Raw genomic sequence first — 23,102 nt, 5'->3', positions numbered from 1 at the left:
AAAATAAACATACATAAGATGTTGTTTGCATGATTCAAATTCAGGATGCATGGTGCATGAAAAGGATCAGTTTGAAATCTGCTCAATGGGTGTTCCATGTAAAGAATGTCTTCTACACAGACTGTAAGAGAAAACCTTCCAGCAGTGCAGCAGTACTGTATCGCCCATTGCTGGAGCACTTTTGTCCCCACTGATAATCTACGGGCATTGAATGCTGCAAACAGTGGTAAACTGTTTCAAAACAATGACGGATTACCTCCGCTAATGACAGCTGAAAAATGATGGCCCTTCCCAGCAGCTCGGTCTTCTGTTCCGAGTGCAGTCTTTTGTTACAAGGCCCAGCTCCTTTGTCCGGCTTCACATACAAACTCAAGGTACCCCATACCAGAACCCCAGCACCGAGTAGTTAAGCTTTACTCACTGGTATTTGAGAGGTTTTGAGGAACTCCAAGAGAGCTTCTAGGGATCCTAGTGTGGAAGCCTGGACATACACCCCTAGGTCTGCCAGTTTGATGGAAGTCAATGCTTCTTTAAGTAACTGGGCTACCTCGTCCTGAGGAGGAAAAACAACTGAGATCAGAGTTGGCAAGGAGACTTCTCTTGCCACTTCCATTACAAGCACTGCATAGTGCTCGAATGAATCCTCGCTACACCGATCACTGTTGTCTTAAGACAGACTCCGACAAAATGGCTCAGGTGCTATTTCAGTTTTCTAGTTTCAACCTCTTCCAGACCGTGTGCAAACACACCAACGGTACTGCATCTGAGCCTTGATCAACATTCAAGCTGGGTTTGTGTGAGCATGAAACAGAAGAATCCTTATAATTGGTAGTAACCAGTGAAATCTCAAATACTGGCCAATGCCTGTCCTCACTGTATGAAATCAGGGAACCAGTTTAAGCCCTGACAGGTATCAAGGTTTTAACCTTGCCAAATCCATCTGCACACTGTAACAGAATTGTTTATAAATGACACGTAAATACCATGTTGTAACTTGAGGGGATAAGAACTCAAAAGCCCCACTTAAGCTACTACTAGAATGCTTTGACAGGGTACAGAAAGCCCCCCCCCCAAAAAAAAACCCAAACAGTTTAATTTGGAAGAAGTGTGAGCAAAGAAACTGAGGTGGCTTTGGTATTTACCCGCAGTTTGAATATTGGAATTTGACTAAATACGTGGCAGCTAGAAACAAAAAAAGGAACTCAACTAAAAACAGCAGAGGCATCCATACCTTAAGTGCGTCGACTTCGTCGGGATGTTGAGCGACTAGCAGTGGCATGCCAGCTAGAGCCTTCTCCAAGTCCCTGGCTAGTACCTTGACTCCCTGAGCTCCAATCACCTCCTTGAACTTCTTATACTGATTCTGAGGGGCAGAGACATGCAGAATATTGAGAATAAATATCTGACATCGGAAACTGGTTGCAACAATGACAATAACATAATGCTGTAACTTTTCAGGGCTTAGCCCTAACCATGCTGAACCCAACAAGGTTATGCAGGATTTTAATGGTCCCTGGGGGTTAGGCTTAAAGAGCTAAGGAGGCTCAGGTTTTCTTCCATGTGAACCTTGCACTTGGGTCTTTGGTTCAAAGTGCCACAAGACCAGTAAAACCTGGACAAGTAAACCTCAACCTATCCGTGATTTTGAGGTCACCCACAATTTAAATACGGCTGTTCTTTTTGAGAGTTAAGAGTGTCTGACAATGCCCTTTTGACCCCCAGTGAAATTGTTCCACCAAGGTAAAGAAAAGCAAAAGCTCACACAAATGACTGTAAAGCAGTGTGTCAAGTTTGCTAAGTCTTGGAGTGAGATTTGGAAGCATAATTGTTCTTGCAGTCTCAATACAGAGCTGGCCCACATTGCCTTTGAGTCCCCAGTCAAATCATTCAACAATAACATCAAGTAGAGTCAGGCCTGTTGCTTGCGTTGAGTCCCATATTATATTTGGCTTAAGATGAAAATAGAAAAGGTGTTCAATCAATTCTCAACTGAACATTACCATTTTAATTTATGAACATCACAATTCATAACAGAACCTGACAACCATGGTCATAAAAATCATCCTACAATTTTTTAAAAACTTTACAAGTGCTTCTTGTTTTAGACAGCCTCGAGCCTGAAAATGAAATAGTCTGGGTCAGATCACGTCATTTCCACTGATGACTGAGCCATTTGGGGACTGGTGACTTCAGTCAATCCAAGTTGGTGATTGGAGTTATTACAAATGGCTAGAGTCTGCATCTTACCTTCACTCTGAGCTCTCTCAGGGGCTCCGGCATGAGCAAGCCCCTGACTGGTGTCATGATGGGTCCCTCCTGACCAGCTAGAATCACGGTGTCACCTTCGTGAAGCCGACCGTTCACCAACACCACGTCCACCGTGGTCCCGAGACCTGGTAGCGACTTCACCTTGAGAACACAAAGATCACAAGTCTTTTTCTCATCAGGCATTTCTACATTCACTGATAAATATACCATGTCAGGGGAGATTGCAAGTCCATGAGTAGTTAGTGATTTGCAGTGTTAAGTATACAGGATAATGTTCGCTCCTTTGGAGTGGTATGGTTGCAATTTTCATTAGCATGTACATTTGAAAAAACCCAGAAAAGGTAGCCAAGATTTCCAGCTGCGAATACTGTATTGACATTTAAATTGCTCTATTGGATGAAGGATCAAGCCATATATTCCCAACACTGACACCTGCTCCAACAAACTAAACCTTGAAATCTTCATTCAGGTTTAACAGCACCTACCTCTAGTGTTGTGCACTGCAGTTCTTCAGAGAAAGCTAGTCTCTTGGCTAGCTTTGTCTGGCTGAATTCTATCAGGAGGGCAATCAGGTTGCCCATTCCATCCCCTGTATGGGCAGATGTGGGCACCAGGGAGACGTACGTCTTGGTGTCTGGGTTCTCGTAGAACAGGGCGGCATTCAGACCCTGTTGGTTTGCAAAGAGAGAGAAAAAACAAGGGCCTGAGAAAGCCGCAGCCAGATGATCTGGATACAACGCCCGAGGATGTGCGGTTTCAGAGAACTACAAAGCAGAAACTATGGTCTGCAAGGTTCCCACAGAAATCTGAAAACCACATTCTGTGACTTTTCCAGAACTTTCCAGGACTAAAATATGACAATTTTCATAAAATGGAACACTATTTTGCAGAGAAAGGTTGTTTGGTATTATGAACTGGACAACTGCCACAGTTAATACTATTGATTTTGACAAGGACAGCCTGTAAATTTATCATTATTCCATTATCCCATCAAAAGCAACCAATCCAAAATAACCCTTGCATGATCTTAATTTCCACAACTGTTTCCATGACTAAGTTTCCTCTGACAACAGGATTCCAGGACACCCTATTTTTCCCGAATTTCTCATGACTTCTCCATGACTTCCCAGGACCATTTTTTTCCAGGATTCTCCAAAACCATAGAAACCTTGGGTCTCTAAGTTTAAGTGCTTAGCAAGTATCAGCAACTAACCAGTCACAAGCAATACACATGGACTAGTATTCGGATGGTAGCCTGTTTGTACTAAGCAAAATTGTACTTAGCAATGACCCGTGCCTAGTAGCTAAATGAAAATGGTCCCTGTCCTTTATTAGCTCTGATGAGCAGATAACTCAACATCCTCTACAGCTTATAAACAACATCCAATGACACTTAGAACAACAAACGCCTGTGTGAGGATTCACGCACCTGTTCAGCAAATGCCGTGATGGCCATTTTGACCCGCTCCTCGAACTCATCTCTGGTGTGCTTTTTCTGTTTCTTGATGGTGTTGGCAATGTCTGTGTGTGGACTGCTCTTCCATTCATACAGCACATCAATCTTTGTGGAACGATGAAAAAAAAAAAGATTGAATAACAGACCTGTCAAATGTTGGCTGGAAAAAGCACTGCAATCGCTGCGTAATTATGAATGTGTCTATGAAAATTAAACTGCTACATTCTGTTCTAAAAGATTTGAAACAATTCAGAGATTGCTCCAAACAAACTAAGCAATCACCTCCAAACATGTAGTCCTAAACAACTTAGGGTAACTATTCTACAGCAAAAATAAAAATCCCAAGGTCAGCCATCAAAAACTGGTCACCTCATTTCACCCTATTCCCGATTTTAGCTGTTACGGAGTAGCACAGCAGCAAATCTTGACTCATCATCTGTTAAAGGCAATATTGAAACATTCCAGACAGTAACCGTTTTTGTTTTGAGTCATGATGCAAAACCCATTTCCTGCAATCCTTATGATGTGTCTCTCAAAAACATCCTGGGTTTTACACTGGCACTGGCCCGTGATTGGAAATTCAAGAGGAGTGTAAGGACAGTTACCTCACCTTATTTAATGCTACGATAAAAGGCGTCTTGCGCGAGCGGAGGAGGTTGAGGGATTCGATGGTCTGGGGCTCCAATCCGTGCATGATGTCCACCACCAAGATGGCAATATCGCAGAGGGACGAGCCTCGTGACCGCAGGTTGCTGAAGGATTCATGGCCGGGGGTGTCGATGATCAACAGGCCAGGGATTTTCAGTTCTTCCTTGGCAAACTTCATTCAAAAGGGGGGAAGAGGAAAAAACAAATTCATGAATAATATTATCTGCAGGAAGAAGAGATGGTGTGATATTACATGTCTATAGCAATGACGTCCCTTTGGTGAGAGTTCAATGCATGAGGAGAGAGTTCAAATGAAGCATAAAGTGATCAAATTTTAATCAAAAGTTACAACTCATCAGAACTTGTACAGGTTACCCAAGTCTCTGATTTGACGCTAAAGTAATTTTGAGAAATGAATATTATCAACCTGTCAAAACGTACACATTTTGTGTGTATATATATTTTCATTGTATATATTTTTATAACCTTTTAACCCTAAACCAACATTATACTAAAAATTATAAATTTGTAGTAAAATGTAACAAACAGCGCTGTCACTTGTTGGTGTACATGATCTCATTGTTCTCAGAAGCCATAAAATACAATAGTAAGACAATGTACCATACAGTGCTGTGAAAAAATGAATGCATGGAATTCAACGTGTAGTTGATATACTTCTGTTCAATGTTACGTTGTTATGTATATTAACAGTGAGTAATTTTAGCTGATGTCAGAAACTGGATACCAACCAGTCAGCATAAGAACTTACACTGTTTGCTCAATGGTCTAAGCATTTGATAGGAAAGGTAGAAATCTGTCAAGTATATGAAATTGTCCAGAGACTCAGAAGGCACTTTTCTGCAGTGATCACTGAAGAAGAAGATTGAATAGAAAGGTAAGAGCGCACTGGATAAGATTGGTACAAATATATGTAGCTATGTATTCACCTGTGGCTACCACTTTGTGCCTAATATTTTGTTATGTACATATATGAGTACTTATGAGGCCAGTACTTCTATCTGAAATCATATTTAAACGGTTGGTGCTAAAAACTTGTAGCTGTTAAAATTTTAAGGCACTTCTAAGGCCTTTTGAAATGCAGAATTCTGGTTAAAAAATCAATCAACAAATACAAAAATTATGAAACAAAATAGTCCCAGTATTAAAGCCATTCTGTGGTCATTCATCATGGCCTAATCAAAATGTCACAGCAAGAAAGTGCCAAAAAATTTCACACAGCAATTAGTTTCCAACTTGTTCTCTTCCGGCAAATTTTGATGTTACACACTAAAAATCCATTTCTCTGTGCAGCGGGGCTTGCTCATGACAATGGCTGCCGAAAGTGGACACTATGAAAATCTAACAAAAGAAACACAGTGCACTGAGCATCCACCGTTATTGCACCATACTTCTTTTGTTAGATGTTCATAGTGGGACCTACCCACTCAATTAGGAAGGTTGACCAGACACTAATGACACAATAGAAGCGGGAGTAACTAGAGCAAGAAGTTATCTGAATTTAATTAATTTTTACAATCATGGCTGCCCCATTCTCTGATCTATGCCTTGCATACTTTTTGGACTGATGCCATTAGTTTGCCAGAAACTGTGATGTTTACATGGTTAACTTACAAAGAAGGCACAAGCAAAAACACCTAGTTGGTGGTTGCATCAGTTAATGATAGCTCATCAAACGGACAAGAGAACATCTCACACGTTGGATTAGCAACAATGTATTTGGAGGCTCAAGGCATTCTGTTAGGAGGTTTACTTGCTCTGATGGTTGGTATCCACAGCACTGATGCCATCTGCATGAGCTGCCCACAGGGATGGATATACCACAATCAGTCTTGTTACATCAAGTTCCTTGATGAGGAATTTAAAATGTCTTGGCTTGATGCTTACAAGACATGTACCAGCCTTGATGCTCAACTTCTTGTTCTCAACTCCAAACAAGAAACAGACTTTGTCAGCAGAATGGTCACAGAATATTTCCCAGAAACTCACTACCCTAAACGAATCTGGCTGGGCTGTAAGGAGATAGATGGCAGGCGGGAGTGCTCTGATGATAACCAACAGCAGCTAGCAATACTTGACAAGGAACAGACATGCATCGTACTGAGCCCTTTTACTTCAGACTTTGCTGAAAAAAGGTGTTTAGAAACTATGCGAGTTACATGTGAGAAACAAATGAACTACAAGAAAGGCCACACTCGGTGCCAAGCTGTGATCAAGCAAGATGCTGGCCTGGTCACACCCCACTGCCTGCTGGGTCATGCCTACACGGTCATCCCCATCAAGCATCCCATACAATGCTGCAAGGCCTGCTACAAGGATCCTAACTGCCACTCCTTCAACCTGTCAGGGAAGATGTGCCATCTTAACAATGTCACCATCTCCCAGGTTGATGCTGACAAGTTTGTTACTACAGTGGACAGCTGTGCCCATTACAGACTGGACCAACACTGAATAGAAAAATGTAACATCTTCTAGAGTGATGACTCAAAACTGGAAAGATGAATTTGTGAATATTATAAAACGAATGCATTTTCTTAACAACAATAGACTGCCTTCTGTTTTTCACTCAAATGACTAAACAGCCGTGAAAAGGTGTGACAAATTCATCAAAGATGAAGTCACCTGATCATCTCCTTCAACATTTCAAAAGATTAACCCTCCTTTTGCTGTAACTGTCAAAAACAGTCAAAATTCCTTCTTCCACTTCCCCTGTACACTACATAGATATACATGTATTAGATATGTCACTTGACTGATGTTGGCTAATAGGTCAACTGCATTGAATCTTACCGCGTATTTTCTACACATCATCAAAATTCCCCATTCACTGAATTTCGGGTGCAATAAAGCCAGCTTACATGTATCTTCAAACAAACAATTTGGCCTCGTGTGTTTTCAAAATTGACCCAGTTGGTTGTGGGAAAAAAGTGCCTCTGACTTCTTTTATCTTAATTTTCGGCCGATGAATTAATTGAATGGTTTTGGGGTGGCCAATCATCTCCCAAACCCTACATGTCAACATAAATGTATTTGAAGCCTTTTGGGTACCTCCAGTAAAGTATGAGGCCTTTTAGCACAATTGTGAATCAAAGATACAAAGGCAAAAGTGTGAATTTCATCAAACAAATGCGTTCTCTGAACAGCAATGATAGCCTGTCTCTTCATCTGCAATCATGTAAAGTAACAACCAATGAAAAGGTGAGGCAGTTTAAAATTTACTGTGGAAGTCATGTGACTGTCTCCATCAAAGTTGCCAGACTTATCAATGTTATTCTTGCAAAAAATTGAAATGCTTTTTGGCAATGTCAGGAGTGCAGACAATTGCATGATCATTTTTTGTAAGCACACTACTGACAGATTCTAAGCAAGTTTCTTTAACATAAAGTTGATATACTTCTGTTTAATGTTAAATGTAAATTAAAAGCAGACACTGAGAAAGAGTACATTGTAGTTTTAGCTGATGTCTGAAACCAGGCACCAACCAGTGAATAATTAAGAATAAAATGTACATGTAATGCTGAATGGTCTAAGCACAGGACAGGAAGGGTGGAAATCATGCTAAGTACGTGTGCATGAAACCTTTGACACATTCTGAATGCAGTGTTTTGAAGTCATGATTCCATTCAAGAAGAAAATTGGGTTGGAAAAATGAGACTCCATCAGGTGAGATTGGCACAAATGTAGGTAGCCCTATTGGTTGTCTGCAGCTACCACTTTGTGAGTTATTTGTGCCTAAAATATTTACATGTGCTTAGAGTGATAAATGAGTATTGCAGTATTCAAGGACAGAGAGACTTATTATTAATTCAGCTGTTTTCAGTGTGTAATTTCATGCTTAAAATATACATGTGACTGAGATATCTTGAGCTGTAAAGAACGTGCACTTTATTGCAGCCTTGATATTACATGACGGCATCGACGGCGATTCCCGTCGATGCCTTCAGCCATTGCCCTGATGTGATGCCTTTCAAAAATGCCCATTTTCCCGACAACAACTTGCCGTACCTTTCCAGAGCACTGATGTCATAACCTCAAGTCCCAATAAGGCCAGCGGCTGGCAGGCAAAGCCGTCATTTTAGAAAATTTGTTTTTGCACTGCGATGTCAAAACATATGCTACACGTGTATCTGATGCCCTAGAGACAGTACGCAGCACACGTCGGTTGCTCACTTTTGTTGGTGTCGGCAAAAAATTGAAGTGTCATTTTCAATATGCATCTGCATGCAAGACCGGCTAACTCCCATAATATACATGTTTGGTGCCATGAGCTGCTCATACACTTTATGTGTACAAGAAAATATCTCCAACAAAAATGTATCTGACGATTGAAAGTATTCTGTTACGGAGACTGGCGTGCTCTGATGGTTGGTGCCCACAGCACTGACGCCATCTGCATGAGCTGCCTACAAAGATAGATATACTACAATCAGTCTTGCTGCATCAAGTTCCTTGATGCTCAGTGCAAAACTCCTTGGCTTGATGCTTACAAGAATTGTAGCAGCCCGGATGCTCAACTTCTTGTCCGTAACTCCAAACAAGAAAGAGACTTTGTCAGCAGCATGGTCACAGAAAAACTAAATCTCCTAAACGAATCTGGTTGACTGTAAGGAGACAGAGGGCGGGTGGGTGTGCTCTGATGATAACCAACAACAGCTAGCAAAGCTTGACAAGGAACAGACATGCACAGCATGGAGTCCCTAAAATGCAGAGTTTGCTTAACTACATGTACCTTGTTCAAAGAGCAAACCAGTGATCATGTCAGAAACAATAGCACTACAACAAAGGCCACACTCATCGCACAAGGATCGTAACTGCCTCTCTTTCAACCTGTTAGGGAAGATGTCACCATCTCCCAGGTTGCTGCTGAGAAGTTTGTTACTGAGGAGAGCTGTGCTCACTACTGCTTTGTTTCAAGAATGACCAGTAAGCTCTGCTTTACTGATCTCAAGGAAGCCAGTTATTCTTTTATTAATCTAGCCAAACATGAGCTCAAGGAAACAATAATGAAACCGTATGGTGCATGTACCTACAGATGCTGCCATCAGCTTCACCTATGAACAGCACACAGTCATAAATATCTGCAATCCCTTGAAATCAACTGTATTTTTTTTAAATTAAATTAACAATTTCAAAAACTGTTCACTGCTCCAGCCCTGTTACATTTCATCAACTGCAAAATAACTTCTGTCCATAGACTACATGAAGATCTTTCCTCAAGTTGACTGACGTTCAATTGACAAAGTGAAGGCATTTTTGTCAAATTTTTAAGAAACTGTGTAGTTCTGGTTATTGCTTTTCTGCTTGTTACCGGTCTATCAAAATTATATAGAACTTTAATTGCCAGGGCGTATTCATTCTTTGTGTGGAGACATTCCATGTAAGAGTTAAGTTTTCTGGCTCCTTCTGTGCTGGCCAGATTCTCATTATAATTGAAGTCTGTCGTTTGAAAGCTATGATGCAGTGACTGTTATTCCTGCTCTAATCAGACATCTTTGCTCAAATGTCTACATTTACAAGACCGTCAGATGGCAAAGACGGCTAGTTTTACTTGGGCAATAACTCATCACCAGTTAATGAAGTGCCGCAACACACCAGAACGAGTACCGGATACCCCAGACACTGGTCAATGTTTCTGTGATTTCAAGTTCAAACTATTGTCAGCCTATCATAAAATGTGATGAGGAGGTTTCCATGCTAACTGTCTCACAGCAACAAACAACCTTTGCTGGTGGGAGAAATGTGATGATCCGTCAGTCCCGTTAGCTTTTCATGTGAACAAAACATCTGGGAGCCCTCTCAGCACTGAGATGCAAAAATGAACTTTTTAAGCAAGTCACAGAAAATTCATTTGGAAAGTATTTTTCTACTCGATTTCTTCTGGATAATTTGTGGTTTGACACATGACATCAATTTATCTGAGCAGCCAGACTCACTGATTAAAATGCTTGCTGCAAGTGGCCCACCTGCTCAAGTACAATGTAAGTACATGTACGGTTTCAAAGATAATGCCACAAAAGAAGCCACTGTAACCGGAGCAGTTACACTGCAATTAAGGCTGCACCATTCTTTTATCTATACTTACTGTAATTTTAGTGATATACATGTATATTCCAACCTGCAATATGCTGAGAGGTTTCCATGACAATGCACCATTACAACAGATGTGAGGAGATCCAACTGGTGGTGAGACCTATACAATTGCATCAGCATACCTGCCAACCTGTCAACTCCTTCCTGAGGTTAGGCATTATCACATAACAGATTAGAATTTTAAATGAACTGAGGGCTCATTTAAATACTTTTTCATCTATTGCATGGTATTGCCTGACATCAGGAAGGAGTAGGCAGGTCTCAATCAGTCAGTCATATATGAACCCACAGCTACTTATGCACCGTATGTACAAGAAAATATACCAAAAACCGAATAAAAACAATGTGTCTGAGGATGACAAGCATTCTCTTTGGAGGCTGGCTTGGTCTGATGGTTGGTATCCACAGCACTGATGCCATCTGCATGAGCTGCCCACAGGGATGGATATACCACAATCAGTCTTGTTACATCAAGTTCTTTGATGAAAAATTCAAAATGTCTTGGCTTGATGCTTACAAGACATGTACCAGCCTTGATGCTCAACTTCTTGTTCTCAAGTCCAAACAAGAAGCAGATTTTGTCAGGAGAATGGCCAAAGAACATTTCTCTGGGACTAAATCTCCTAAACGAATCTGGCTGGGCTGTAAGGAGATAGATGGCAGGCGGGTGTGCTCTGATGATAACCAACAGCAGCTAGCAATGCTTGACAGTAAACAGACATGCACAGCCTGGAGTCCCTTCACTTCAAGGTTTGACGAAAGATCTTGTTCAGAAGGAAAACGAGTTGTCTGCGACAAACAACTGTACAACACATACACTCACTGTCAACCTTTAATCAAGCAAAATGCTGGAAAGACCACACCCTACTGCTTGCTGGGCCACACCTACGTGGTCATCCCCATCAAGCATCCCATACAATGCTGCAAGGCCTGCAACAAGGATCCCAACTGCCGCTCCTTCAACCTGCTTGGGAAGATGTGCCATCTTAACAATGCCACCATCTCCCAGGTTGATGGTGACAAGTTTGTTACTGAGGAGAGCTGTGCTCACTACCGCATTGAGTGATTTCCAAGTTTTGTGATGTTTCCAGAATGATTTGTAAACTGTGAGTCACTGATTCAATATTGTCAGTTTTTCAAACATTACGTCAAGGAACAAGCTTAAAAGAGTGTACCAGTACTACCTACAACTGAGTCATCAGCTTTGCCTATGAACAGCGCAAAGTCACTAATATCTGCAATGTCTAGAAATCAACTACTCTTAGACTAGAACCATATGTCCATGTACAAAATCAAAACTGTTCACTGCTCCATTTAACCCGTTAAATTTCATCAGACGCAAAATAACTTCTGTCCATAGGCTGCAAAGAGATCTTTCTTCAAATGACTGACGTTCAATTAAAAAATTGAACAGAAGGCATTCATCCAATTTTGAAGGACAGAGTGGTCCTCAAAACCGCTTTCTGCTTCTTAGTCTTCACAACAAATATCAAACCTTAATTACATGTACCTGAGGGTACTGTTTGTTTGCCTGGAAAAAATTCCAAACGGCAGTTAAGTTTTCTCACTGGAATTGAAGTCTGTGGTTTAATTGAGAGCTATGATGCAGTGACTTCTTCCTGACATTCAGACATGCCTGCTCAATGCTCCATACAATGTGCAAGACCTTCAGGAGACAAAGACAGCCAGTTTTATTTGGAGCATAACCAATCGCCAGTTAATTAGATGCTGCAACACACCAAAACATGTACCAGATGCCTCAGACACTGGTCATTCAAAATATTGTAAGCCTATCATAATATGTCATGAGGAGGTTTCCATGCCAACTGTCTCACAGCAAATCAAAACAACCTTTAATTGAGGGGAGAAAGTGAAGAATCGTCAGTCCCGTTAACTGCTCATACAAACGAGACATCTGGGAATCCTCTCTGCGCTGAGATTCCAAAGCTGACTTTTCAAGCAAGTCACAGAAAATTTAATGGAAATCAGTTTTCTACTTGTTTTCTTCAGGCTATTTTTGTAGTTGGACACATGACATCAATTTATCTAAACAGCCAGATTCACTGATTACAAAGCCTGCTGCACTTGGACCCACCTGCTCATGAACAACGTACTGGTATTTAGTATGGTTGCCAAGACGCTAATGCCACAAAAGAGGCCAGCGTAGCTGAAGCAGTTATAATCCAATTAAGGCTGCACCAATCTATGATTTATGCCGAGTTAATATTGGGAATATATATTAAAACCTGCAGTATGCTGTGAGGTTTCTGTGACAATCCACCATTACAACAGATGCAAGGAGATCTAGCTGGTGGTGAGACCTGTGCAATTGCATCGGCTAATTATACACTGTATGTACTAGAAAACATACCAAGAACTGAATAAAAAAGAATGTTTCTGAGGATGACAAGCATTCTCTTTGGAGGTTTACTTGCTCTGATGGTCGGTATCCACAGCACTGATGCCATCTGCATGAGCTGCCCACAGGGATGGATATACTACGATCAGTCTTGTTACATCAAGCTCCTTGATGATAAATTCAAAATGTCTTGGCTTGATGCTTACAAGACATGTACCAGCCTTGATGCTCAACTTCTTGTTCTCAACTCCAAACAAGAAACAGACTTTGTCAGCAGAATGGCCACAGAATATTTCCCAAAAACTCACTACCCTAAACGAATCTGGTTGGGCTGTAAGGAGATAGATGGCAGGCAGGTGTGCTCTGATGATAACCAACAGCAGCTAGCAAAGCTTGACAAGGAACAGACATGCATCGTACTGAGCCCTTTTACTTCAAATTTTACTACAAAAAAGTGTTCAATAAAATTGCGAGTTCTATGTGAGAAACAAATGAACTACAAGAAAGGCCACACTTGGTGCCAAGCTGTGATCAAGCAAGATGCTGGCCTGGTCACACCCCACTGCCTGCTGGGTCATGCCTACATGGTCATCTCCATCAAGCATCCCATACAATGCTGCAAGGCCTGCTACAAGGATCCTATCTGCCACTCCTTCAACCTGTCAGGGAAGATGTGCCATCTCAACAATGTCACCATCTCCCAGGTTGATGCTGACAAGTTTGTTACTGAGGAGAGTTGTATTCACTACAAACTGGACTAGGTCTTATCAGTGAGTAGTAAACGTGAAAAATTCTCTCGAGTCTGTACACTGGGTTTGAAAACATTTCACTGTACACAGCACAAAGGATGGTGTCAATTTCTTGCATGTAGGAAATTAAAGTTCCATCCCTAAAAACTGATACAATTTAAGCCTCAAAATGCTCTAAAATATGACACAGGCCTATGCGTATGTATGTAGTTGATGAAACATAATTTTGCGCACTGCTTCACAACTATTTCTGGGGAGAATTTTGTCACTTTCCTCCTTTTTTGTTTTCCCCAAATTCCTTTAAAAATCACATCCTTTGCATCAAAGGACAGTTTAAATAAGATTGAAATATACACCCACATGCACACTTGTGAAGAAGTTGTGTTGATTTGCACTAAGGATAATAGAGATGTTACTTGCACACTTACTTACAATTTAGTTGAAATTTTGTCAAGTTTTAAATGTGGTGGTAAATTTGATAGGAATTCAGCCCCTCTTCATTCCAAGGATAGAAGTGGTTTAAATACTAAATGCACATGAGTTTTTCATTCCTGGAAAGAAATTACAGTCAAGGTAAAACTGCACAGATATATGAAATTCATTGTTTTAATGGGACATGTGTGACATGTTATTATTTGTCGTAAAAGAGTTGAAAAAGCCATAAAACTACATAGATAGGTGAAATTTGTTGTTAATAATGGGAGATACGTGTAACATTGTGATTTGTTGTAAAAGAGTTTAAAAGCCATAAAAACTGCATAGATAGGTGAAATTTGTTGTTTAATGGGAGATGTGTGTAATGTTGTAATTTGTTGTAAAAGAGTTTAAAAGCCAGAAAACTGCATAGATAGGTGAAATTTGTTGTTTAATGGGAGATGTGTGTAACGTTGTAATTTATTGTAAAAGAGTTGAAAAGCCATAAAAACTGCATAGATAGGTGAAATTTGTTGTTTTAATGCGAGATGTCTAATTGTTGTAAGTGAAATTCATTATTTAAATGGCAGATACCTCTAGTGTTGTTATTTGTAAAGTAAAGAGTTGAAACTCCATGCGATTATATATATCACAGAGAAAACTTGGATTTTGAGACAAAAATCTGGGGTTCCATCCCTCATTCTTGCAAAAGCTGATCTACTTTAGAGAACCCTCTAACAGAACAGGACTGCTGAAAGTTTAGCCTTCAAGTGTCAATCAGAGGAATGTCAACTTTGTCTTTGCGACTTCCGGGTGTCCCAACTGCATGTCAACCGGGGGACATGAGCAAAACACTAAATGTTTCACATTCCTGCAATGGAAAGAACACTTTCATTCGGTGACAGCTGGAATGATCATTCCACTTGGCTTCACCAAATAAAGTGTTTTCCTACCACTGTGCTTATTTGTGTATTAACTGGCACTGTTTGGTTTCTGAGGCAGCCCTGGGTATAAGATCCCCTGTGACCTCTCAAAGGTCACTGAGGATACAGCAATAAAGTAGTGTCAGTTAATACGCATACATGCAGTGGTGAGGCACCTTAGGCTTAACAACACCTGAGGACTACTCATGTGAAACTGTTACTGTGATTGTAATGTCAATAATTGTGATGATTATTGAGCAGTCCCTGAGAAGTACTTTAAAAAATTAACAAACAAAAAAAGTTTGGCTTGGAGGTGATTTCGGTACACTGTGATTTTCAACGTGATTATGACATCCTGTGGGGGCAAGACAATTGCATCGATGCCTGCTAGGAAGAGACAAGAACCAAACTGAACCAAAAGGTGGAGCGTCGACACTTACCTGCCGGCACATCTTGGTCTGCTCCCTAATGGCCTCTGGTGGCACCATGGTAGCTCCAATCTGCTGTGTGATGCCTCCTGCCTCACCGTCTTGGACATGGGTGTGACGGATCTGCAAATGGAAAAACCCCGAAAACCACAGTGACGGTGTCATCAGGGATGCGGTGCTACCATGGACACAGTATTACCATGGACACAGCATCATCATGGACATGGCGTTACCATACTTAATCCACTGGAACTTTGCTACACATATCTGTTTGTTTCACGTGGATCTGGATCTCGATCAGAGGTCCCAACGCTGGTTTGCTCCATCCATCAGATGGGTTCTGGTGTCAGTGAACCTACAATGGATTACTGACAGAGATGCGGATCGAGGTGAAACAAAAGGGTCCAGAGAGTCAGAGAGCAACCAGTGCATTACCCTTCTGACATCTTAAACACAATTAACTTAATTGAAATGCAATTTACATGCACACACGTGGACCATATTGTGACATCAGGGATAACATAGAATGTTCTGATCCAATCCAAGACAGGGTTTTGCTCTTACATACATTTTCATATACATAAGTCTGTACACAAGCATGACTCATCTTGCAGTCGATAGGAAAAGCGAACACTTTCCGTGAACAAGTCTCAGTAAAACTTAACACTTTGGGGTAACAATCTGTCCAATTTTCCTAGAACTGATGTCAAAATGAGCGCACACCACCAGCAGAAAGTACATGCAGGTTCAATGTGATTACAAAAACTGTTGAAGTGACAGAAAAGAAAATCATATAGACCATCCCCTCCGGATTAAAAATCAACTATCACAACCTTCTCAACTTGAAGAATATTGTTCTTGACCCTCCTATGCTGAAGTCACTCTTTGGGTCATTTGGTGAACACCTCAAAGAAGCACAGCTGTGTTGTGTTGTGCACTGCACCAACAGTCCCTCACAGGAATATCAGATTGCACTTTTGTGCTGCCCAACAACTGTGCTTCACTGTTTCATGTGCATCACTGTGCAGTAAACCAAATGCAGTGAAGAGGACTGCACAAAAGACCCTGGGTCATTTTGTGCTGGCAACCTACTGTGTACACACTGAGCCTGTGCATGTTTGAGTTCCATATAGAAACTACATGCTCCCCAGTGACTGTGGGCATTTGTGCACATGTGTGCTGTGAAACCAACGGAGGGTTAAGAGAAGAATGAAGAGGCAGCATACCTTGTCTAGAATCTTGGTCTTGCCGGTGTCTACATGTCCCAAGACTACCACCACGGGTGACCTGAGATTGTCTGTAGACCTCTTGGCCTCTGCTTCTTCCCTTCGTTTCTGAAATGAACCAGATCAGAGACACGTTACAGAAAAATCAAAACTCTAGAGAAATTCAATACCTGTGACAGTCAAGGTAAATAAAGAATTACACTGGATGTCAAATGATTTTTACCCTGATTTCAAGGAGAACATGTTGGAGCCACAGCCGATGCTATTTTGCTTGTTACAGTTTGAAAGCAAACACTTGGAACACCTGCATATATATGACTTTCAAAATGGCCGCTGCTAGAGTAAACAGTACATCTAGTGAAAACTGGACTACGTATTGAAAATGTCAAGGTCAACAACAAATGCCATGCTCTTTCTATGTTCACAGCTTAGTCCATCAGTCTGCTGTGGATTTCCTACCCTTTACAATCCTCCAAAGAGGATTCATGATTCAAAACCAGCATTACTCATGTTTCAGCAGCGGTCCATGGAAAAAAAACCTCTTTGACAAGAGAAAAGATGGTTGTTACCGGTGAATCCACAGATAAGGCAGGGCATGGACTGATACCCTGGAGTCGCAAAAGGTGCAGAAACAGGTTACCAGCCAAACGCCGTGTGATGTAACTATTACTAGCAACTGGTTCCCCGCTTATTTGGGAGCTGGTCTGTGACCGACTCACCTGGATCCGTTGTCTGATTTTGTCCCTGGCTTTCTCGACCGCTGGCCGTTCATCCTCAGAGTCTGACTCCGATTCCGACTCGGATTCACTCTCCGATTCCTCTTCCTCCTCCTCTTCCTCTTCGCTGCTGCTCGCCTCTTCACTGTCTTCCTCCTCATCTTCATTCTCGTCTCCCTCCCCTGCGTCCTTGGTGGATTTGGTGGTGATTTCAGTGGTTGGGATGATGACTTGGGATGACTTCTTATGTTTATCTGCAACTGGAAAGGCACACACAAAAAAACAGTCTCTTCTTGCTCAAGGCTCAATGCCACTATTCTATTTTAGTTTCCATTCTATTTTTAGTTTCTTTTGTTTTAATGTGCTTCAATTCGTTTATGGATAATATGTAGGGCCTTTTTGTGGGTGAAAAATCTTCGTTTGATTTGTGTCCTACGGCCTTTAATTCAAAGCTGACTCGGCTGACTTGGAACTCATTGGCAGAGCGTGAGTTACCTTGGTCATGGTCCTCATCTTCATCCGAGGCTTCTGCATCCCACGAATCCTTCACTTCTTCCTCCTCCCCAGCCTCTTCCTTGACTTCGGTTTCCATAGCAACCTCATCTTCTGCCTCTTGTTCTTTAGTCTCCTCCGATTTCTCCTCTGAGTCTTCACGCTGCAGCTCCACGCCCTGCTCTGCTGACTCTGAAATTTGAGATGGCTGGGTACCTGGGAAGGATTCAGCACAAATGGATTTGGAATTAAGACCAACATTATTCATGTCAAGGGGGCCATCCACGGGCTACAATCACAACAAAATGGTCTGCCTTATTCCTGAGCAATTGGTGAGAAGAAAACTGTATTGGGACTGAATAACAAAAGCGTGTTGCGGCAAAAACGTGCATTTAAGTTTAAAACTCTGGCTTTCTTTAACATGTACCAGGTGGAACCATGCATGCATTGTCAAGATCTCAAAGATTTCTGACTCATTTGTTTGCAAACAAGGAGACGACAGTGTTAAGCCAGGCTAATTGGATAATTACTTGTCTTCAACTTTGTAAACTGAGCTATTCTTAGGAAGTCTCAGCCCACTGAGTGCATTGTAGGCCATGGAACTTGACTAAGAAATTAAGATGTGCTGATATAAGGTGGCTTATACCTACCCTCTATGTTCTGATCTTTCTTCTTTTTTCTCTCCCGGGCACCATAGCGGACTTTCTTCTTGCTCTCCTCCGTCGCCGTCTCCTTGCTGGGCACTTCCACCCCTTGCTGCTTGAGGGCTTCAAGCATGGCTTCGGCCCTCGCCTTGTCCTGCTTCTGGCTCTTGGTCAGGTACTTGCCCTCCTTCTTCAGTCGCTCGATCCGCTCCTGTCGACACAGAGCAAAGAAGTGGTCAAACACAGGCTGTGGCTTGGTGGGGCTTGGACTGTGTGGATGTTGAGGGTAGGATATGGGGGGGGGGTGGAGTTGTGCAGTCAGGCTTCAGCAATGACTGGCTCCAGTAGGGGAAGAGTTGAGTTTGAGATGTGGTCTGGTGGGGGAGGGTTGGTGTTTGCACCAGGGCCTAATGCAGATGAGATGCTGGTGGTGTGAGAGTCAGGGTGATAGTCTAGAGCAGTTAGGTTTGGGTTTAAGTGTGGTACAGTTAGATTGGCAGGAAAGTGGGATTTGGTGCAGCTGGTTTGGCATCTGTGTCAGGTTCTGGTGTAGGTGAGCTGCTGTTGGTGTTTGGGTCAGGTTGGGGTTCGGTGCAATTAGGGTGGGGACCCGTGCGAATGAGTCTAGAACTGCAATTGGGGCAGGGAGTCAGGTTTGGAAATGATGCTGAAAGAAAATGGAATTTTGATGAGATGGGTGGGGTTGGGTCTCTAATCCTAAATTACAAAACATTCTGGATGGGAACCTGCTGCAAACTTTCAAAATATTCCACTGTGCATAAAACCAATGATGGACACCAATAATTTTAAAATTCGAGGGGGCACCAAGCCCCATGGAAGGTTATACTGGTCAGGCTCTTCCTTCCTCAACCCCGCAAAGTCCTGTATGATTTCAACAATCAAGGGGTACCCATCCTCAAGAAAAGTTGTACCAGACAGCTTTCCCTTCCTCAAACTGCCCAAATCCCACCAAAGACCTCCTAGTGGATTCTATAGGATCTGGCCAGGTTGCACAGGCTAGCCACCCAGTCAGTGGACCTACCTTCTTCTTCTGCTTCTCTCGTTCCTTCTTCTCCTTCTCCAGCCGGAGCTTCTCCAGCCGTCTCTCCTCGGCCAGCTCCGCGGCTTTGATCCGGGCCTCCTCCTCTGCTTTCCGTTTCTCCTCTTCTTCCTTCATCTTCCTCAATGCCTCCTGCATGGCGCGCACCGCTAGTATTTTTCCAACAGCAAACAGTACAAAGTGAGAACAGCAAAACACATGCACAGTTACGTTGAAAAAGTTCCAACAGCTACAAGGAAAATTTAAAAAAAAGATTCAATGCAACAGCTCCACACTTAGCAGGTAATAACTATACCACAAAATAAGCACACCCGTACCTACAGTTTCTACAGTTCATGTTGAGACAAAAAAATATGTTTATGGGAAAAAAATGACATAACGCATCATCTTCAAGAGGAAATGCCCCAAGTCTGAGTTGGGTAAAGACCATCTTGAATGAAAATCTGATTGATTCCTGAACTTGCAAATTCTACGGGACCCAGAATGTCAGCCGTGCCTAGCTGATGGTCCAGAAGGAAACCAAGGCTGTTGACTGGTCAACAGTTGTCACCTGGGGCTTTTATTGATGAGTTACGCATCCTCCTTGGCTTGCTTACCTTTTCCTGGTTTCTTCTTCTTCTCCTTCTCTTCCTCTTCATCTTTTCCTTTCTTCTTCTTCCTTCTTTTCTTCTTGTCTCCTTCCTCCTCATCTTCCCCTTTTGCAGCATCTTCTTTGCCCTCCCCTTTAGTAAAGAAGCCAACAATGAGCTGACGATCATCGTCATTTCTTTATTCGCAATCTATCCATTTTTTAAAATGTAGCAAAATGCTAAAACTAGTGAGTCTTCAAAGTCATTTGAACAATATTTGTGTGATGTGTCTCACTACAACTTAATAATTTGCAACACTCTGAGGCCCCGCAACAAAGCAATATTTCTAACAGGCCGTGCAAAGCAGCAAAGATCAACATGGGGTCCCCCTCTGCAGATTCCACGAATGATGTGTGGTTACAAAACAAATAAAGGATAAGTCAACTTATCAGCTACCCATGTGAATACTGACTGGCTGAGTTTGTCTGCATGACCTTTGGCTTTCAAGTCAACTAGGTATCAACTTTACAGTTCTTTTCAATAAACTCAAGACCAAGTAAAGGCCTCCTTTCTGAAGACACGGAAAGGGCGACTGTGGCCCGGTGATTACAGCTAGCGAAACCAATACCTGAGGGTCACGGATTCAAAACCAGCTGATGGACCTCCAGTTGTGGGTGTAGACTGGCCACTTCACCCCTTTTGGCCTCTTTCGACAGAGGAGTATACATAAGTACCAGCAGTAGTTGGGGAGTAACCTGCGATGGGGGGGGCAGAATTGCATCCAAAAACGTACTGCTTTTTTTGGCAAGCTCAGCAATGTAAGTACCTTCATCTGCTGCTGTGATTTCTGATGACTCTTTGATTTCTTCGGGTTCATCGTCTTCATCTTTGCCCTTCTTTTTCTTCTTCTTCCTCTTCTTCTTGTCTCCATCTTCCCGAGCTTCTTCGTCCTCTAATTTGGCCTCAGCTGGATAAAACAAGACAGGAAAGCCAAGATGATTCATCTCTGGAATACCCCTTGGAATGTGGCAACACCAAGATCCACAATACACTCCACAACGAACAAATAAGTTGGTGAGTTTCGTGGAAAAAAGAATGACCTACGTGCAAAATGGCATTTTGGGGGGAACGGTTTACGGCGAAATTGTTGCCTACGGACATTCTACCGTAATGCCACACCTAGTTTTGGTAGTTTTGCTCATTCGCATGTGGCCTAAGACTGTGATCCCATGTGACTGAGTCTATGATTTCATTTGTACTTACAGACTCATATCTAAAGCTTACAGGAATGGAAAACATGCAGTCATTATCACGTAGATATGCAGCACATTTCACAGTTAGCAGTTTCTGATAAAGCTATTCATGTCATTTGGAATTAATACCATTTGATGTGGTTCAAGGAGGTACCATCTTCACAAGGTGTTTGTCATGAGGGAAAACAGGAGTTTACCAGCATGACTGCCAGTACAAAAGAAGGCAACATTTATTCACATCATCAAGTTCTCTGGTCTGGGAAGTTAAAATCCGATCACACCGTGCAGAGTACGAGGGCTGCCCTACCTTGGGTGGTCTCTGATGCTGCTCTGTCACCCTCAGGCTGTGCCTCCTCTTTGTCAACATCCTTGGTCTGTTGCTTCTGCCGGCGGATTCTGGCCTCAGCCCGCTGCAGCTCCTTCTTCTTCCGTTCTCGCTCCTTCTTTTCTGCCCGCTTCTGGGCGGCCGTCTTGATCACCGGACCATCTTCACCATCCTCCTCATCATCATCTGTGGGCTTCTTTACATTGTGCTGTTGGTCAAATACCAGGTTCACACCAGAGGAAGATTCAAAGCATCAGTGAAAACAGTCCTACTAACTTCTCAATGTTTCAATCATTTTTTTTTGGCTCTTGGTGTTCATGTCACACTTTTCATGGTAGAACTCTCCAAGATTACTGTTACTTTTCCCATTTTGAAACCGGTAAAGACAGAGAATGGTCCTCTCGGTTAGTACTTCAACCTGCCAACCTAAATAGAAAACAACTGCCATGGTAAACCTTTCTGAGACACAAAGTTTATCGTGCAAAACATTCAAAACCTCCTGACAAACTTTGCAGGGTCTTAGGGGGTAAGGTTCAAACAAGACCACGTACTGCTGGAAGATTGACAGCAATTTTGGCATGGCTTCAAAGCATGTTGAAATTGCAGCCAAAATGATTCACAATGAATCATGGGGAACTGAGCTTTCCATGCAATGCAATGGACGAAGACTTAGACACTGGCACAGCTAACTGACTAAAGTAAAGACAGTCCGACTGATTGATTGATGTACATCCACCCGCCCGTTTAGCGTCATTTACAGGCTGATAATGAGTGAAGAAAACAATGAAGAAATGTTCAGTTTTAAAGGTGGGAGGAGAACCCGAGATAAATGGTTTTGGGGGAAACCCACCGACTCAGGTAGGAACTGTAAACCCAATCCACATGTGGACCAAGCTGGATTCAAACCCAGGCCCCCTGAGGTGGAGGGCGAGGAAAGACACACTACAACAACCTGACATGTTACATGCATCGCATGTTACAATTTAGACAATACCTGCGTAAATCCCTGTCATCTGATTGGTCAATCATTTTTCATGTCATTGAATTGTGTGTTCAATTCCATGGTGCCCAGTGGATAGATAACTCATTTCATGCGACTGGTTCCTGTTCCAATTTCACATCATTTCATTTCCAGTAATAAAAGATGAAAATAATGTAGGGACGGGAACCAGTCTAACACTGCACAATACATGTACTACCAGTGGATGGTGTTTCAGACACAAATGTGTTTCGCCCGACAGAAGAGGATTCATGGAGGTATTGTATGAACAAAATAATGAATATTTCACTTTTGTACAATGGTAAGAATAATTTCATTCGGCGACAGATAAAATGTTCCACTCTGTCACCAAATGACATTATTCTGACCACTGCACTCATAAACATTTAATATTGGTACACTGAATGCTTCAGATAGCAAAACTAAATTCCAGGAGCTGTACCAGTCACAGGTGCCCCTATTTC

General features: G+C 42.1%; 1 protein-coding gene across 1 annotated transcript in view; it reads right to left on the bottom strand.

The window, feature by feature from the left end:
• Nucleotides 1–23,102, bottom strand: part of eif5b (eukaryotic translation initiation factor 5B) — a 30,535-nt gene that overhangs the window by 4,583 nt on the left and 2,850 nt on the right. Inside the window, exons 6-20 of the mRNA XM_087133480.1 lie at nucleotides 21,621–21,846; nucleotides 20,887–21,027; nucleotides 20,088–20,213; nucleotides 19,474–19,640; nucleotides 18,438–18,642; nucleotides 17,791–18,003; nucleotides 17,299–17,555; nucleotides 16,580–16,687; nucleotides 15,366–15,476; nucleotides 4,335–4,544; nucleotides 3,698–3,829; nucleotides 2,754–2,936; nucleotides 2,248–2,409; nucleotides 1,232–1,363; nucleotides 422–553 (exon numbers count right to left, since the gene is read on the bottom strand). Of these exons, the coding sequence (XP_086989606.1) occupies nucleotides 422–553; nucleotides 1,232–1,363; nucleotides 2,248–2,409; nucleotides 2,754–2,936; nucleotides 3,698–3,829; nucleotides 4,335–4,544; nucleotides 15,366–15,476; nucleotides 16,580–16,687; nucleotides 17,299–17,555; nucleotides 17,791–18,003; nucleotides 18,438–18,642; nucleotides 19,474–19,640; nucleotides 20,088–20,213; nucleotides 20,887–21,027; nucleotides 21,621–21,846 (2,505 nt within the window). The remainder of the gene's footprint in view (nucleotides 1–421; nucleotides 554–1,231; nucleotides 1,364–2,247; nucleotides 2,410–2,753; nucleotides 2,937–3,697; nucleotides 3,830–4,334; nucleotides 4,545–15,365; nucleotides 15,477–16,579; nucleotides 16,688–17,298; nucleotides 17,556–17,790; nucleotides 18,004–18,437; nucleotides 18,643–19,473; nucleotides 19,641–20,087; nucleotides 20,214–20,886; nucleotides 21,028–21,620; nucleotides 21,847–23,102) is intronic.

This window comes from Acanthaster planci, linkage group LG02, assembly GCF_054643075.1.
Source record: "Acanthaster planci isolate LZ-2023a linkage group LG02, COTS_SCS, whole genome shotgun sequence".
Classification (NCBI taxonomy): Eukaryota; Metazoa; Echinodermata; class Asteroidea; order Valvatida; family Acanthasteridae; genus Acanthaster; species Acanthaster planci.
This window is presented reverse-complemented; position numbering and strand designations above follow the sequence as displayed.